The sequence below is a fragment of the Hoplias malabaricus genome, chromosome 7, assembly GCF_029633855.1.
Source record: "Hoplias malabaricus isolate fHopMal1 chromosome 7, fHopMal1.hap1, whole genome shotgun sequence".
In the NCBI taxonomy this organism is placed as follows: Eukaryota; Metazoa; Chordata; class Actinopteri; order Characiformes; family Erythrinidae; genus Hoplias; species Hoplias malabaricus.
Genome location: NC_089806.1, coordinates 21,763,757 through 21,782,993, shown reverse-complemented (window position 1 = coordinate 21,782,993; position 19,237 = coordinate 21,763,757). Strand labels below are relative to the sequence as shown.

The 19,237-nt window shown below is 40.9% G+C and overlaps 2 protein-coding genes across 2 annotated transcripts in view; one reads left to right on the top strand and one right to left on the bottom strand.

Annotated features, from left to right (window-relative positions):
- usp24 (ubiquitin specific peptidase 24) overlaps positions 1-4,138 on the top strand; it is a 57,679-nt gene extending 53,541 nt beyond the window's left edge. Inside the window, exons 64-66 of the mRNA XM_066676056.1 lie at positions 143-229; positions 383-493; positions 868-4,138. Of these exons, the coding sequence (XP_066532153.1) occupies positions 143-229; positions 383-493; positions 868-930 (261 nt within the window). The 3' untranslated portion in view covers positions 931-4,138. The remainder of the gene's footprint in view (positions 1-142; positions 230-382; positions 494-867) is intronic.
- Positions 4,139-4,253: 115 nt separating this feature from the next.
- pcsk9 (proprotein convertase subtilisin/kexin type 9) lies at positions 4,254-17,800 on the bottom strand. Its single transcript, XM_066676708.1, has 13 exons — positions 17,697-17,800; positions 14,284-14,507; positions 13,917-14,108; positions 13,641-13,764; positions 13,195-13,328; positions 11,860-12,001; positions 11,208-11,404; positions 10,026-10,209; positions 8,688-8,858; positions 8,459-8,607; positions 7,599-7,764; positions 6,991-7,163; positions 4,254-5,761 (listed from the first exon to the last, which is right to left on the bottom strand). The coding sequence occupies exons 2-13, from the start codon at positions 14,458-14,460 to the stop codon at positions 5,555-5,557; spliced, it is 2,016 nt and encodes a 671-aa protein (XP_066532805.1). The 5' UTR covers positions 14,461-14,507; positions 17,697-17,800; the 3' UTR covers positions 4,254-5,554.
- Positions 17,801-19,237: the final 1,437 nt, after the last annotated feature.

Sequence of the window (19,237 nt, the reverse complement as noted above, 5' to 3'; positions counted from 1 at the left end):
AAAAGTGCTATTATTGGTGTAGCATATTGTGTTAGCCTTTGATGTTGAAGGCAGCAACACTACCCTCTACAATATACAAAACAAAACTTGAAAGTGTATGAGCTTTAAGCTTTTTTTTGATTTGTGACTTTGTCTCTCTCAGATGTCTGAGCATTACTGGACACCTCAGAGCAACGTGTCCAATGAGACATCCACAGCTAAAACCTTCCAGCGAACCATCTCTGCACAGGTACTCTATTGCAGGGCAGTGGTGATAATCCCAATATGAATGCTTTATAATGTTTGTTGTGTTTTTAGGTTAAGATTTAGAAATTAAACACTGACTTCTGAATTAGCCCTTTTTACAGTTTCACACTGTTTCCGTGTGATTTCTGTTGTGTAGGACACATTGGCCTATGCTACAGCTCTACTGAATGAGAAGGAGCAGTCTGGCAGCAGTAATGGCTCTGATGGCAGCCCAGCCAATGAGAACTCAGACCGCAGCCTCAGACAGGTAGACACAGACACACACTCATTCACACTTCCTCTACATTACTCTTTCTGTGGTAAAAGAACCTTTGCTACTGGGTTGCAGTGAACTCCAGCTGTTAAAAAGTGTATTTCCCTTGTAAACAAGCTGCCAGTTTCCTGCAGTTTTGCTCTTCATTCATGATTTTTACCAAGTTTCTTTCAATTTTAGTCATTGCCAGTTTCACACACTAGCTAGCACTGCCCTAATCACATGCTGTCAATAGGATAATAGTCAGTAGACTCATGTTTGTTGCTGGCAAAACAATTTTATTGAAATATATTTTTGATTAAATATAATGTTGGCTTCAAAAATGTCTTTTTGTATGGATTATAATGATCTCTCTGTTCTTGTTTCAGGGCTCAGAGTCTCCTATGATGTTGGGTGACTCCAAAAGTGATTTAGAGGATGTTGACCCCTAACTCTCATCATTAACAGCAGGGGCACTTTTTTTTACACTAGCAAAAAAATCCCTCCAATGGAGAGACATTGTGGCTCCTAGCAGCCAATCAAAAGACTGGATTTGCCCTCCTATGGGCAGGAAACGGATCGCCAGGAAGAGGTCGCAACCAGTCAAATCAGAACACTGTCTTCAGGTTGCCCTGGTGTAGCTGAGTGTCCAAACTGCAAGTGGAGCTCAGAAGAAAACGGAGGAGGTTTTTTGATTTCTTAAAATTTTCACACAGAACTACAAGTTTCAGTGGTGCCGAGGGAGGGGTGGGAATTTTAAAAACAAAGAAAAACAAAAACGAAAATGCTGTTTTGTGGATATTTGCCAAAATAATAAGAGATATACTATTCATGAAAATTTAAAGCTGTGTTCAATAGGTGTAATTTCAAATGTAAAATAATATTTTTAAGAATCCTATACCCCTTCCCCCCCTTTTGATCTGTTTGTGTGGTTGGTTCCTCATAATCAGCTCTAAGAGGAACTTGCAAGCCTCAGCTAGTTGAATAACGACTGAGCCTTTTTTCAGCTCTTTCCCTTGCTGGTATTTTTCTTTTTTTTTTTTTTTTTAATGCACTTTATACATGAGTTCAGTTTGTCAGAGGGGGCAGGTGACGTTTGACAAGTTCCTCATTTAGAGTCAATTCAATGGCCACATCCCATGCTGCTTTGCTTTCTTTATTTTTCTTTCTTTTCCATTTGCTGCCTGGCAAATTGGACGTGATATCAGAGTGCTTTGTGGGTCTCAGATTGCTGAAGCACGACTGCCTCTTACTTAAGCTTCACCACAGCCCTGGTATCTGATGCCAAGTTCATGGTGATTGAGAAGGCCCCCCACAGTGATGGCTCTACTGCAAGTAGATATCTTGGTCTCGCAAAGTTCTTTGAGATAAGCAAAGGGATCATTGGGCTCCTTTTCATTTCTTTTTATCCATTCATCTGTTCTTCGAGCCTGCAGAAATTCACAGTGGAGTGAAGGATTTTGTATAGGAAAAGTGAAAGAATTAATTGGGACAGGTCTTCTCTCTGGTGTTCTCTTTTCTTCTCTGCTTCATCAAAACCTTCCAGAAAGAAAAGTGCCAGCTGACCTCTTATGGTGGAGGCATAGGTTTTTTTTATTTTTTTGCATTATTTGTCAAATGTTTTTCTTTTTTGTTGTGACTTTGTCTCAGGCCTGCTGTTAAGTCTTGTCTCGCATGAATGCCAACACAATAATGCGTGTGCACGCACACACACTCTGTCTCTTGCTTCTGGGTTTCTCTTGGCTCTCTTTTGTCACTCTGTGGCTGTGCTGTGGGAGAGCAGATGTTTTCTCAGCAAGCAGTCTTCTCACTGTTCTTGCTCAGAACTTGGCTCGCCTGATCATGAAACGAAATACCTGGTATAACTACTTCAAACGTCTTACTGGATAAGAAATACATTGTGTGCAAAGAGTCTGGATGATTATTAGGACAAGAGCTAGTCATGTCACACAAGGAACCTCACGTATGACACATTTAAGCTTTAACTTTCAAACTTTTTGCTTGTTCAGGGGTTTTTACTTTGCCAACAGCCATTTTTTGATTATTTGCTTACATATGTTTACTTCTATCACTTCTGTCTGCCTTACAGCACACGTACTAGGCAGAGATTGGAGGACGGGGAAGGAGGAGTGGGGAACAGATAGAGCATGAGAGAGAGAGAAAGTACAAATTTGGAGTTTAGTGTGTGGAGCCCGCAAGTGCCTTTACCCCAGTCCTCCTATTCAAAGCTCAGTTTCCTTCAGTTATGATTTACAAAACACAGCGAAGGCACTGCTGCACTCATCATTGAGGGCCAAATACAGAAAGGAGTGTTTTTGCAGGGTGCCATGGTCAGAGTGGTACTCATTTTGAACCCTGGCCTTGATTGTGCTGACCAGATTCTTCACTCTTGGAAGCTTCTTGTCCCTTTCTGTCATACTGTGGGCCAGAGTGGAACCAGAAGCCACGCAAGAGCACGGTCAGAGTGTGTGCTGCTTATTTTTTACTTAGACTAGAATAGATTAGACTACAGCGCTTAGCTACATTCACACAATGTTTACAAACGGACCTATCTCAACACTGCACCTGATGCCGTTTGCTTTTCAGAAAGAAGCACTATGTGAAATGTCTTTCAGTTGCCAATGCAAGGGTCTATTTAGGTTCCTCAGTGGTTGTAAAGCTTGAATCGAATAAAGTGGATGGCCACATTCAAGTTCTAACACAATCGTCCTTAAATAGTGAAGAGAAATGCTGTCGTTTACCTCAGTGTCACCTGCTGTTCATATGTCTGCACCTGAGTGTCATGATTACTGTGCTTCTTTGATTATGCATGTATGTCAGTGAATGTAAGTGTGTGAGAGCTTTGTCATTGTCTTTGTTCAAACCTCTTTCTGGGCAACTAGAACACGTCTACAGCAAACTGAGGGTCTTTGTACCCTCTGTACCATTTTTAGCCTCTTCTTCTGCTTCTTAACAATCAACCAGCTACAGCCAGTCACTGTAGTTTTAGTATAATTCATAGAAAAAAGGGTGTGGTCACGTGAATGAAACCGGTTTTTAGGATAATCAAATGCTGAAGTCTACACATTGCCGTGTCGTTGTTTTTATGCTTTCCCGTAAGCCCAGGCCTGTAGCTTGGGGGTTTCGGCTCCAGCATCCAGTTCAGGCTTGGTTTAGGAGGGTAGAGTTCACCAGACCAGTGCCTTGACCCAAGGCTGATCTCTCAAAGAAGCCCTTTTACTCACAAACCTCAAAACAACCTCCTATACAACTTCATGATGTGAATGAAAGAACTTACAACAGTCCTGTGGTTAAACAGAGGCTTCAACACACCCCATTGCTGTACTTCTTTCTACCAGGGAAGCCAGAAGCTGAACCAGGTAGCTCAACACGGACATCTTTAACTAGGGAAAGTATACCTTAATGCTCTGAATTTAGACTCCACTTTTTTCCATCCCCTCTGCGATTGTCCCTCTCTTTGGAGTGTTTTTAAAAAGTGGTGTGAGGCCAGGGCTGAGACACTTAAAGGGTTTTAATAATTACAAATTCTGTCACACCTCTGCCATGAGTGTGAGAAATGACAGAATTTAAAAAATGCATGTTAAGTCCACATTATAATTTGTATATCAGAGTTTGATTATGGGAACTATTTGATATAAAATAATGAATAAAACTGGAATGCACAACCTTTTATAAACTGTAATACTGTCTTCATGCCAAATGACTGCACCTCTTGATAAAAGTGCACACAAGGCTTTTATTCTTATAAAAAAAGGTCAATCCACATATTCATTTACAAAAAACGAGCCAGCAGAGTACAATCAGTGCATGCAAAAACAGATTGTTAATGTTCCATGAAGAAGCATTAAGACTTGCTGAATAAAAATGGAGCATAGAGGACATCACATTAATGAAAATAAAAAGCCTTCATTGGGTCAAGTACAGATGAACATGACTTAAAATAGCAGTAATTAACAGTTTTTCAATGAGACAGAAAGGTCAAAGCAGTAGATTTTAGTCTGACAGATTAATGGTTAACTAAAACAGACTGCTTAGCGTTTATTACAAGACCACAGTTTTAATTGTATTGCTGAGAGAAAATGCGGTTTGTGCTGGCTTTCTGTTGCAGGTGTTCTGTGAAACGGGTTATAAACCCCATGTTATAATGGTCCTAAGTGAACTGAGGGTAGTTCACTATCCCAATGTATGTCAAATTCAAAAATGAATTACCCAAGAGCTAGATTGGGTACTGGTCCATCAAAAGAAATAGGTATCTAACAAGCATTAAAAGCATACAGAGCTATAAACAGTAGTGTCCAACTCCAGTCCTAGGATCTAACCTGAATAATACCTATCTAATGCACATGATCTGAATATCCAAGGCATAGTGGTTGATTGCAAGGTCCAGGTTTGGGGACCTTGCTACAGAAAAACACCTTTGTTTTCATCAAGGTCAATACAATGATTAGTTCTTTAAAGGAGCTGAAGTCATTCTTAGTTGGCATCACTTCAAAGAATGCTTTTGGAAACTTTAAGAGTACAGTGAGGTTTCTTGCTTGAAAAAAAAAGTTTTAATTTAAGAGGCATATTTAGTGGTTCAGAATATAAGAGAATGGAAAGAAAAAAGTCATGTGGAGTGTTATGATTGTAGAACTTTTTCTCTTCATGGTCTTTTTAAAGTGACTGTTCTGCTAAAAAAATTAATTTACATGATATTCTGCCCAATAAGGAGCAAAACATGTAAGTAGCCTTTGTCCATTTTTATAATTAAAAAATATCATACATACCAGAGACTACATAATCAAGTCTAGCCGAGATCCATGAATGGTTTGCATCTGCAGTTTGAACAATGCTACTACCATTACTTTCAAGCTACATGAGCGTTGTGTTCCAGTGCAAGACTAAACACTAATTTCAGACACTGAACATATTTTGGCTGATTGTCTTAACTTGGAATAATGGAAATAAGTTTCCCATTGACTTTTACAGTTTTAAATCTGCTATATTCATATTCTTTTATATGAAAGCATGTATGTACAGTGAGGACAAGCAGGTCCACAGTGAACGGCTGGGTGATGGCTCATATGAGGCAGAGCTTTAGTGCTCCTTTGTGCTCATGGAGGTTTGCTGGACTACAAGGGGCCGATACCTGCAGCAGATGGCGATGGCCACTACTCCTTTGCTCTCTGCAGACGGCCAAATTACACAAGTGTTGCCTCGAGCGTAAGCACCATGAGTGACTGAACCATGTGAGACAGAGTTGCATCCTGTCAGCGTCCATGAGTCTTCACACAACACCTCCACCTGAGAAACATAAGCCAAGAATGTCTGTCGTCATAGAAACACCTACGTATGTTAGAGGCTTATAGCGATTGATGAGCACTGAGCACATAACTGCGTACGATATTCTATGTTGTTTATTGTATAATGTAATTTTGCATATATTAACAGCAGCAGTTAGTGTTCTCACACCTGTACCCAGCATGCGTTACACAAGCACCTTTATTGATCCCCTTAGGGAAATTGCTTCTCTGCATTTGGCCCATCCATGGTAGTGAACACACGTATACACACTAGTGAGCAATTCTTCACAAAAAAAAATAGGGGCAGTGAACACACACACGGTAAGGGGCTGCCAACCACCTCGGTGTCTGATATGCCGTAAAACCATCAGATATTGTGATTAAACATCCACTGATGTTTCAGTCATTTAGAAGCCTATAAATCCAGATGTGAGTTTCTGCTTACTGGCAGTGGTAATATAAAAAAAAGGCATGAACACAGAACAATCACAGGATTAGGAACACCTTCCTGGTATCTACACTCACTGTCCATTTTATCAGCTCCAGTCACAATATAATTACAAACTAGTTAATCACTTTCGCTCTGCACATTTTCTTGTCCCCATTTTACCCTGCTCTTTAATGGTATTAGGACATATGATTGGGGTGGTGGATCATTCACAGCACAGCAGTTACACTGATGTGGTGGTAGTGTGTTTGTGTTTGTTGTGCTGTTAAAAGTGGATCAGACACAGCAGGGCTGCTGAAATTTTTAAAGCCCTCAGTGTCACTGCTGGGCTGAGAATAGTCCACCAATATATACAAACTATCCAGCCAACGACCAACATAAAACTGTGCAGCAATGGATCAACTACTGTCTCTGACTGTACTTAGAGTGGACAGGGTGTTTAAAAACTCAAGAAGCACTGCTGTGTCTGTTCCACTCATACCAGAAAAAACACAGTTATATTTCCTTATGTGGTACCTTTTCAAACACACTATCATCTACAACAATTCAAGATGTAAGTCATACCCTCCCTGAGCAGTTCCAGTGCAAACCTAAAGATACTAATTTCAGATATGACATGTCTGAGCTAACCACCTTCTTTTGATGGGTAAATTATGTAAATTGATTTTATTCTCTTTCCAGTCAAACTGTTTCTGTAAGGGCAAACTTTGGAGATAATCTCCCTGAATTGGCTCATTTTGTATGTAATACTGTATTATGTTACAGATTTTGGTTGAACTCACCCGTTCTGAGATATCAGAGGCTTGGTGTTCATTTAGCCTGCACTCCATACTGGGGGCGTGGCAGCAGGAAGCATGTGTTGTCACACCTGCTCTTGCAGGGCACGCCTTCCTGTTGTCGTGGAGTGGCCGCATGGGGTTGGCCACACCTCCAGACTCAAAGTGAGAACTGCAGCCTGCAGGAGGAAATGACAGCTGTTCCACAGCATGCAGGAATAAACACAAATACACAAGGATGGACAAACAGATGCAGACAGGGAACCGCCAGCTTCAGATCTGGCTCCAAATCAAGTTAAAGTGGAATTTTGCCACCAGCACAGACAAGACAAACAGAAACATGACGTATAGCGTTTCTTCCAGTCAGAGCCAATTTTTGATTGGTTAACGGTCTAAAAATTTCTGCTTCCCTTAACGTAATATAAAATTGTCGCAACATTGGAGAGACAATGTTTTGTTCTGACATCTTAAATATGCACGCAAAAATGTAATGCACGTATAATGACATGTTTCTTTTTATCTTTGGACAAATAAATATAGCCATATATTTCAGCATGCTGAAAAACTAACTTGGATATGTAGAATGGTAGATCACAGATGTTTAAGACTCTGACCTGTGAGTTGATGTTCTGGACTTGGGCATGCTGCATGTATGTCTGTTTGAGGACTGGCACTTGTCTGGCACTCCACACCGTTCCCTGTGCAACAGCGGGCTATGGCATACACTCCTCCTCCTCCGATGCCATTGTGGGCCACACAGTACTTTTGCCCATCTCGCATCTAACCACAGATTTTAAAAAATATATATTTGATCAGAAATCTCTCTATTATTTACACATATAACCAATTATTTTAACCTTTGGTAAGACACACATAATAATAAATCCACAATAAATAATTTGCTTGATGTAGTAGAATAATGACTAATGGACACAAGCACAGATATTTATCTTCTCTAATTTGAGAGTTTCCTGCAGACTTTAAATTAAATAAAAACAATTAGATATCAATAAACAGTGTGTACAAAATGAACTAATTTTACAAAAAAAATGCACTACATATAAATATAAATACTGCTTCTTAAAGGGCACAGACCCTTAACTGGTCAAACACATCTTGTATAGTCACATTAAATAAGCATAAGACAAAATGGAACATTCTGGAACACTTAGAAATCACATAATGCTTGGTCCAGGAGTCTGATAGAGAAGTGTAAACCCCTAGTGTTGGGCAGTGCAGCAGTGGAACTGCATTATCTGAAGTTGTCGATATATGTGGGTTCAATGTATCTGGATGTTTGTGATCATCTATAATCAGTACCTGACTTGACCTATTTCCTAATATCTAAATACCATCAAATATTCACAGTGATGTTCCAACATCATGTCTAATAGATAGATCCTAAAACCATAACGTGTGGAAAAATGTCACTGCTGCAAACTCTTAGTCATTTCAGGGTGACTCTCTCGTTTACCTCTATTCTCTCTCCAGATCTAACTCCATCTGGTGAATAGCTGGAGCAGCTGAACATCTTCTCGCCCTGACGACACTGAGCCACTGCAGTGTCCACGCTCGCATCCCCAGAACGGTCCGACCACACAGACCGACACAGCAGTGCATCTCCTAGGAAAACATACAAACACAATACAACATAAAAACAGGATTATATAAAGGTACACGTTAATGACAGTGTAGGCACTAACCTGAGAGTGTGGACTTGGGTAGGGCAGCTACCATGTTGGCCGTAGAGAGGCGGTGTTTATCAGGAAGAGAGTCTGGATTCATCACCTGCTTGACTGAGTGGTGCCGGAGCAGTTGGAGTACTTCAGCTGGGCTGGCATTGGGGTTTTCATTCAGCAGCACTGCAGCTATACCTAACCTCACACACAGAACAGGAAAATAAATACAGCTGTCATCTGGCCAGATTACATATACTGATGATTTCTGAAGTTAAAATGCCATCCATTCATTTGTTTAAGCATTAAAAATTTGTGCTTTCCTCTTCTATGCAGCTACCAGTCTGAAGATACAAAGCTGTGTTACAACAAAGACAGCATGGTTTCTCAACATGTTCAAACCCAGCTCCAAGAAGGACAGCATGTAAAATGCTAATTAAACAGAAAACACTCACTCACTGTCTGTAAGCACTTATCCAGTTTAGAATCATGGTGGGGCCAAGGCCTGCCCAGATTCAACGGGCACAAAGCAGGACTTTTCCTTCAAAGGTCAACACACACTCACACCTAGGGACACTTTTGAGTCACCAATTCACCTACCAACATGTGTTTTTGGAGGAAACCCACATGGACACAGTAAGAACACAACAAACTCCTCATAGACAGTCACCTGGAGCGGGACTAGAACCCACAACCCTGGAGCTGTGTGACTGCGACACTACCTGCTGCGCCACCATGCCGCCCAAAACAGAAAGCAGTGATTTGTGAATCACTTTTTAACTCGTGTTTAAATGTAGTCACAAAGATGAGATGTTTAAAGCTTGGCCTAGCACTGAAAAAATCCAAAAACTTGTCTTTATACATTAATGATTATAAAAACATTTCTACACGGAAAACGGATGGGAAATGGTGGTAAATGTGATGCCCATCATATGTTGCAATTATCAAATTTACAAAAGAAAGAAAGAAACTCAAAGAAAATATAGAATATCATGGTTTTGTAAAGGGCAGCACGGTGGTGCAGCAGGTAGTGTCGCAATCACACAGCTCCAGGGACCTGAAGGTTGTGGGTTCGATACCCGCTCCAGGTGACTCTGTGTGGGGAGTTGGTGTGTTGTCCGCGTGGGTTTATTCCCTCCAGGGTGTATTCCTGCCTTGCGCCCAATGATTCCAGGTAGGCTCTGGACCCACTGCGACCCTGAATTAGATAAGTGGTAACAGAAAATGAATGAATGGTTTTGTAATTACACAAGTTATATACATCACTGTGTTCAATTTGTTCTGGCTGATGATGTAATTTAGATTTTCCTTAATACTTCTCTCCCCAGCTGTGGGCTGTGGTTACTGTGGTTGAGGTCTGCATACCGGCTACGTGCGCAGCTGCTTGGGAAGTGCCGCTCTTGGTGGTAAAGCAAGTGGGACAGTCACTGGACGCACTGATGATGTCGTCACCGGGGGCAAACAAGTCCACACAGCGGCCCACGTTGGTGCCTGTGGTTCCTGCACTCAGCGGCTGGTCAGCTGCATTAGTGGCACCCACTGTAATCACCTACACATAGTCAGAGGAACAATCACTGGAATTATTCCTATAGTCCTCTTTGAAAAGGAATGATTGTGCACATTTACAGCCTCTAGTTATAGGCACCTGCATTGTACTTCCACTTAGTGGCCAATTTATTATTCAGTCTACGTCTATAGGCTCATTTACATTTGTTGGCTACCTTCAACTGTATTCTTCCATGGTAAATTTGTGACCACAGGACACAGGTTGGATCATTGTGAACACAGTTGTATTTACACAAGTTGTCAAGGTTGATAGTGACCCTTTACCCAAAAATATCCTGTCAAGGGCCATTCTATTGACCCCAATTTACCTCTGATGAAGAATTAAAGGAAGAAAACACAGTGGGTGTCCAATGTATGTGTTTCTAATAATAACAAAGAGAATGGTGCAAATAAATGTTTTTTATTACAACACTGGTCCCTAGGAGTTGGTGTGTTCTCCCCGTGTCCGCGTGGGATTCCTCCGGGTGCTCCGGTTTCCTTCCACAGTCCAAAAACACAAGTTGGTAGGTGTATTCACAACTCGAAAGTGTCCGTAGGTGTGAGAGTGTGAGTGAAAGTGTGAGTGGGTGTCGCCCTGTGAAGGACTGGTGCCCCCTCCAGTGTGTGTTCAGGTGTGGGACTGGACAAGCAGTTACAGACAATGAATGAATGGTCCCTAAAGACTGTCCTCAAGGATTTACACAGTGTCTTAAAAATGTGGACAAATTGGGGTCACTGAAGACCAGATTCAAAGTCACATATTTAAATTTTACGATGTGGCTAAAGGACCAAATCAGTCATTATTACAACAATGTGGCAAAATATTTATGAATATGGTTATGTATTACTGTTACATTTTTATTATAACCAGTTTATGGGCAGGTTTCCCTCAGAGGGGCTGCCATGTTTCAAATAATTTTACTACAATATCTCTAATACCTTCAGGCCACTGAAACATAACAAAAGCATCCATTTGAATGTGCAGTATGATCAGTGCAGTACCTCTCTTTCTGAGGCAGGTGAGTAGAGACAAGCATCATCCTGGTAGTTTCCAGCTGCAGCAATTAGAACTGCACCCGAGCGAACCATCTCACGACAAGCAGTGTTCAGAGTACGACTGAAGCCTCCTGCAAATGGCAGGAGCACGATCACAGGACTGAGGGGCTGCACCTGAAGAGTTGCATGAATATACTCCAGACCTGTGGGGAAAGAGACATTTTCTTAGAACTGCACAACGTATATTACTCTTTAGTACCAGTGTTCTGTAAAGGGCGAATGTAATCTGGATTGTGTAATCTTTTACAAAAGCCATGTATCATTTTGGAGCATTGGTTTGGATAGCCTGATTATAACTGCATTTTATAAATATTAATTTCATTTTTGGGAATATACATAAATTGGCCAAATAATTCTTAGCTTATTTTTCTACTGATGGTTTAAGCAAGCAGTCAGAATTTGACCTTCTGATGTACTCTATGAAAATAATTTACTTTTAAAAGCAACATAAATAATCAAGTTGTCTGCATCAGAAATACACAGCAGTGAAATACTCGTTGTACTATTTACATCCTTATGACAGAAATTAATACACTGAATATTCAGTGATGCCATTAAGAGTCATGATTACCAAAAGAATACTGTCACTTGTGTTTACCTGCCAGAACTCCAGACACAGTGCCTTTGCCTTGACAGTTGAGCACCCTCACACTGTTCACACTGATGCCACGTGCCACCCCAGAGTCTCTACCGCTCACCACTCCTGCTGTGTGTGTGCCATGACTGTCACACTGATTGGCCTGCAGTGGACAAAGAAGACTCCAATATTCTTTAAAAGTTTTACTTTAGATGTTTAAACATTGCTGTCAGAATTTGATTGCGTTCAGACATGCACCTAATTGAAGAAAAGGATAGTATGATAGAATGAATGAGAGACTAAATAGCATATGATGCAATGAAACAAAATTCAATACAAATAATTTATTAATAATAATCACATTCAACTTTTCTTCTGCTACAGGACTTTGGACAGTGACGATATGTTAATAATTATGTTATTTGGTAATCAAAGGAAAGCATGTCTCCATTTCTGTCCATTTTTAGTTTTCTTCGTCGTTTGAACACAGCAGCTGTCCTTCACTTGGTGTGAAAATTGCATGATGAATGGACCAATAGAAATTATTTGGAATAGAATCTTTTTACATTGTCTTTTGCTGAAAGTTATGGTTTTTCCTTCTCCTATAAAGTTACTATTTTGGAGATGCTTGACTTCATAAATTGCTGTGGGCAGCTGTATATTTATACAATATTTTCAGAACAGTGAAAACTTGGTTCAGCCAGCAAGCTTTTGGGAGAAGGATTATTTTACAACTGTAATTACAACTCTTTATAAAGCTCTCTAATATAATAGTGATATATTACTATAATACAGGGGATCATATTAAGATTATCCTCTAAGCATACTCTGAGAACAGCACAGAGCGGTGCAAACATGCTTTCTCACAAAGACAATTATTACTTTCATGGATTAGGGTAATAATCTAAAGTGCCACCTGCTTTGTGAACTTTAACTGATAAATTTGACTAAAAAAATAAAGTGCAATACACAACTAATTATTTTTTTTTTTTAAATATACCAATGAATATTTAAAGAATAAGTAATTTTCTCGTGATTCTTTGTCATGTAATTGTCATGTAATCTTTTCAACACGACTGTTCTCATATGGGGGAATCGGCTCTATGAAGCATATATCGAGTCATTCAGGTTCTTCAAAGCATTTTTATTCTGATCTTACTCTACTTAAATGATTAAGTAGAGTTTTAGTTGTGGGTGGCACATTGGTGCAGCAGGTAGTGTCACAGTCACCAAAGACCTGGAGGTTGTGGGTTCAAGTCCTGCTCTGGATGTTTGTGAGGAGTTTGGTGGGTTTGGTGTGTCCATGTGGGTTTCCTCAGGGTGCTCGCATGGCCCATTTACTCTCAGCTCACTGACCTGTCTGTGGACTCTAACCCCGTCCTCCTCTGGCACACTGTTGAAGTCCGTCACCATCACTCTGCCTTCAATCTCACGATGACCCGTCTGAATGCTGGTGTCCATTAGGTACAGTCCCACCTTACTTCCATCATCTACATATGCAGACACACACAGTCTTTCATTAGCCAACTAGAAGTAACCATTTCAAACAGCTCCCCCACAAAAATATATATGAATAAATAAAATTCAAACCCATCATAGAGTATTTCAGCTGGTGCTTCCACCTTTATCATGCATCATCAGAAGGGGTGTTTATTAGTAATGGAAACTCTCCCTCTCGATATCATCTCAATACCACTGTAGCAGACCAGTAAGGATGTCTACGTTGCCCTTTTGCCTGTACTGGTTCTATGAGTTAAGCATATGCCAAAAATAAAAAAAAATATGAAAACAAAGTGACTTGCTTGGTGGTGTATACTTTCCACTCTCCTGCTTGGTCTGGACAATACGCTCCAGATTCCAAGGTAAACCCTGTGCAAAAACTGTCGAGTCTTCTTCAATGTAGTCAACATGAGGAAGCTTCAGCGCCTACACACACACACACACACACACACACACACACACACACAAGAAACAGGTAAGCGTGTTTTGAGATTTATTTTCCTTCACTCGTGCTTTGCATTAAAACAAAGACAATGTGTCGTTTGGCTTTACAGTTGCCTGCGGGGAGGGGGTGTTACCATGTGTAGGACATCGCTGCTCATCTTCACGAGGAAGCCCCTCACAGCTCCGGAATAAGTGCGTGTAATCTCCGTCAGATATCCGCGCCTCGCTGCTCTGGCTCGTAGCGCGCGCATGGTGCGCTCTATCTGGTTCTCGTGCGTCCCGCTCCTCAGCACCACGAGGTACTGACCGGGCACGCGCCACGCAGCCTGAGGAGACGAAGGAGATATACATATATATATACAAACAAAAATGAAAAAGTGCTAACGCATCTCCAATTCATCCCTGGGGTAGTGGATAGTGCTCCATCACTCCGGAAAACGCAGTTCCACTGCTCCACAGGTCAGTACAGGGGTGCTTATTGAGGTTATACAACTAACTTACCTTGGTGCACCTGAGGAAATGAGCGGACGGCGCAGACTCGAGATCAGGCTGGGAGTCATCTTTGCGAATAAGAGAGAGGATCAACTCTTCATCCTCAGTGTAGTCTTCCTCGGTTTCAGCCAGCGCCGCCGCGCGCAGAAGCAGTGCAAGAGCCAAGACATCCAGGAGACCCCTCATTGCTCCAGGTACGCTCAGAGAGATTGTCCAGAGGAATTTGGAGTCTGCTGCATATTGGGGACTGATTAGAGCTCTGATTGGTTGTGTGCTTTAGGGCGGGGTCATGACGTATTCACGGCTCACGCCATCGCGCTCTGATCGCACCATCTTCCATCTCCGCCTATATAACCTCACCTTCATCTGGAGTCAGATTACAGCGGGAAATCCCACTGAAGGAGGACAGTGCACGTGTTTTCCAACTGTTGTCCTGCACAGACGGCCACGTGCAAGCGTTTCGGCACCTCTCTCACTCAGAAATGGCAATACAAACTCATCCCAAAGGTAGACCGACCAGTGGATGGACATGGATCACTCCAGAGATAGTACTTTGCACTGCTGCACAACCCAGTGCTGGAGGCGGTATAGCCCTCTACCATTGCATATGGTGAGCTCAGGCTTGCAGCAAGCTGTTCACATTTATTGTTCTGTGAGTATGTAGTTGTTATATTTACACACCAAGTTTTTAAACACTTGAGTGTCACTTTTGGACTGAGAAGAATCCACCAACAAAAAACATACAGCCAACAACGTCCTGTGACCACTGCGGAAGAACTAGAGGTTGACTAACGCAAGAATGCAGCAACAGATGAGCTACTTTCACTGACCTTAAAACTACAAGGTGGACCGCCAGTGTTTAAAACTCCAGCTGCACTGCTGTGTCTGATCCCCTCTCACTAAAACAACACACTAATACATCACCACCATGTTAGTGTCAACAGACTGCAAGAGTCTGGTCTTCCTGAAATTTAAAGGACAGAGTGAAAGGGGTAAAACAGTGTATGCAGAGCAACATATAGACTGCAGACTGTAACTGTAGATCTACAAAGCAAATGAACCTAATAGAAAATTTAAACGTTATGGCTAAATGGCATATAATTATGTAAAATTACACCATTTTCGACCAACCACTACAAGATTTATAGTCTTTATGTATCATAGTTGGTGGACGTGAATGGGTTAATATTATTTTAAAGATATTTTACGGTTTTTAAAGTAGTACAAATACACTTTTTGAAATGCACGCTCACTCGAACATTCTTATTTATCTCAGGGTGTAAATGCTGTCACTAGAATGGTCCCCTCAGGGATACTCTTCAGTATTTAGATTTGGTCAAGGTCTGCCCTCTGCTGGTCTGTTATAAACATTGCATAGCAATTAAAATGACTCCTAAGAAGGTCTTTGCATTGTAACTCTATATACCACAAGACCAACAGTATCCAGACACATTTACTAATGAGAGAAGCAAATTAACATAAATATTTGCATTTATAATCTCCACACAAATAGAATGTGGGGCACATTGGAGCAGCTGCACATGAGTCTAAGGTCACCATGTCCAATGCCAAGTATTGCTTAGAAAGGTGTAAATCATCCTAGACTGTGTAATGTAGAATGCAGTGTTTTTAAGGTGGAACTGTGTCTTTGGGAGTAAAAAAAAAAGTTGTTTGTATGTAAATCGAGTTTAACTTTTTAAATTTCACACTCTTTTAGTTACCTCAGAAACTCATTTGTAACTAAAGTTGCAAACTCAGAGTGGTTTTGTACCACTTTGGGTAATGCAGTTAGCTGTCTGCTGAGATTGGAGACCTTTCCACCTTAAGTGATCAGAAACAGCAAAAAAAAAAAAAAAAAGTAAATATTCCCCACCTATGGAGCAGGAATATCCATCCATCCATCCATTATCTGTAAGCGCTTATCCAATTTAGGGTCGCGGGGGGTCCAGAGCCTACCTGGAATCATTGGGCGCAAGGCGGGAATACACCCTGGAGGGGACGCCAGTCCTTCACAGGGCAACACAGACACACACACATTCACTCACACAATCACACCTACGGACACTTTCGAGTCGCCAATCCACCTGCAACGTGTGTTTTTGGACTGTGGGAGGATGGAGCAGGAATAGAGCAATCCTAATTTCGGTTTGTGCAATGTTTACAGTTCTCTCCTTTATCTAAAATAACTCCAGATGCCTCTGCCATGGCAGAGAGAGAGAGAGAGAGAGAGAGAGAGAGAGAGAGACTACCATAGAGGGCAGTTTTTTTTGTTTGTTTTGTTTTTTTTACTCATGAACAGACACGGGCTTTGTTAACACATTAGACTCATTAGACTGGTTTCAAGCAAAAAAAAAAAACAGACTGGAGAGCTAACAAACTGTGAGGAACGATCTTCTAAATTTTATAAAACAAGTTTTTTTTAAATGTCTCGACTGGCCTGGGAACACCTCGGTATCCTGCCATAAGTGTCTCTCCTATGCCATTGTGAAAGTTTATTTGTGCGTTGCTCTGCAATTAAACCGCAAAACACTAGGGCTGAATTTCAAACATCATATCTATGTAGTACACAATGTAGTGGCATTAGTTTTACGAATATTTAAAGTGCACTATTGAAGGAGTGCAGTGTACAGGAGTTTGACCTGAGCAACTTAAACCATGTTTGTCCAACTGCAGACCAGTCACAGTTGTTGGGGCCTGCGTAGACGAGACAAGTTACATTTCTGGGGAGGTGCACACCAAGCTGCACTGTCTATGGCAGGGGTGGGCAGTCTTATCCGCAAAGGGCCAGTGTGGCTGCTGGTTTTTGTTCCAACCAACCAGGAGGTCACATGATCATTTGTTTTACTCAAGCCAACTAATTAAAAGAGTGAAATCAGGTGTGCTTGAGCCTGAATGGACTTAAATCCAGCAGCCACACCGGCCCTTTGCGGATAAGATTGCCCACCCCTGGTCTATGGCATAGGTTCAACACAGAAGCATAAATTGGGGTTAATACTTAGGAGACAGTGACCTCTGTTGGCTTGGAGGGGCAGCACCTTGGGTGTATGTAATAGTTAGATATAACATAGTGTTCCTTTAAGCTCTCTGCTTTGTCTACATAGATGCAGACTATAGTTTGAGCTATTTCTGCAATTCTGAGAAACAGGCTACGGTTTTGTTTATCTGTGTTTTTGCCTGATACTCGTTTTGGACTCTTATGGACTTGTTTATCCCTCTGGACTGATTTTTAAGTTTCGAAATATTTCTTCTGATTTTGACCTCGCTTCACTTATTGTTTAATAAATCTCCTGCGACTCTCCCTCGGTGAGTGATTAGTGACATCTACAGATCCGTAAACCGTGTATGTGAATGAACAGTAGTTACTGATGACTCAAAAACAGCCAAAAACTAAACAGTTCCAAGAACTGAAAGTGATTACTTACAGTCTCAAATTTGCGAAACAGTTGATAAAAAGGTCAAGCTTTGGTAATATTGGTTTTAGACAGAGAAATTTTTGAACGAGTTTTAGGGCCGCAACTGTGTTTGTTCGTCTCCTAGCAACAGTGCTGCTGTGTGTCGCAGGGAGAGCTGTGTGGAGCAGGGAGATTTGTTCATGTTATGGTTTGATACACACATAAACCAAAAAGAGTGGCAGATTTTCATAATGTATTGAAGTAAAAAGTAAGATATTTGACTTTGAAATGTTAGTAATTGAAATGTAGTGGAGTAAAAGTAAAACATCGCCCAAAACGGAAATACTTAAGTAAAGTAAAGATGCAAGTACAGTAACAAATTGCATTTACTTTGTTACTGTCCACCACTGGTTCAGTGTCAGACTATGAACACATTGACATAATAACATTCTGTTAAAAGACTGGGGAATCGAGAGTAACACTAGAGTCTTTTTACCTACAAAGTGTTAAGCATGAGTTTGGTTACAAAATGATAATATGACATTAGAACAGTACATCATGGTAAAAGTAAAATGACTTTCTATACTTAAGTCATTTGAAGGTAAATACTTTTGTATTTTTATTCAAGTGATGATCTACAACAACGACTTCTACTTTTACTGGAGTGATATTTTACCTTGAGTAGCTGTACATTAACTCAAGTACATGGTTTGTGTACTTTGTTCACCACTGATAGTAGAACTGTACAAAAGCCTGGGTACTGCACCTGGCGCTGTATTAGTAAAATATAAGTACAGATACTGTAAAGGTGCTGTGTAGTTGAAAAGTACCATAAACAAATGTGTTATCCCTGAGACGGACCGGTTAGGCTTCACACTGTTGCACTATTCAGTAGTGGACAGGTTGCCAGGGGTTACAAGCATGGTCTGATATGCAAAGTAAAGTGTCAGGGGCATTCACTCACATGAACCCTGTATCTTTTTTTTCCTCTGTGTGTGTGTGTGTGTGTGTGCGCGCGTCTTATGAAAGAGCATGTCAGTCTGCTTATTTTCACGGTTGTGCTGCAGTAATGCTGTACACAGATATGTCATGTTAGTGCAGAGGATCTGAGACAAATCACAACTGAACCTGAAAACTAACCTGTGTTTCATAACAATGACTGCACATACACTCTCATTGTATCTATTTTGTCTTTCTCTTCAAAGTTGCCATTTTAAAGATACATGTTTTTGATTGGACAGCAACGGTTTGCAGAACATATATTTTGGAAAATATATATTAAACATTATTTATGAAAACAGTTTATTTATTATCATTTGGAAACACACACCAGTAATCATTATTTAATCTTTATATTAATCCCATCATAGGTCAGCTTTTTCTGTATGCACTCCAGCTGTCTTACACGTGGATCTGCTGATTGAGAAAACATGAAAATGCACTGGAACCTGCTGGTAGAGAGGGACTGTTGATTACAGTACAGAGAAACATTCATAAGCTGAGCTTAAGCACCACAACTCAATTTTCTCTCTCTCTCTCTCTCTCTCTCATTTGCTGCTCTCCTGTCTCCA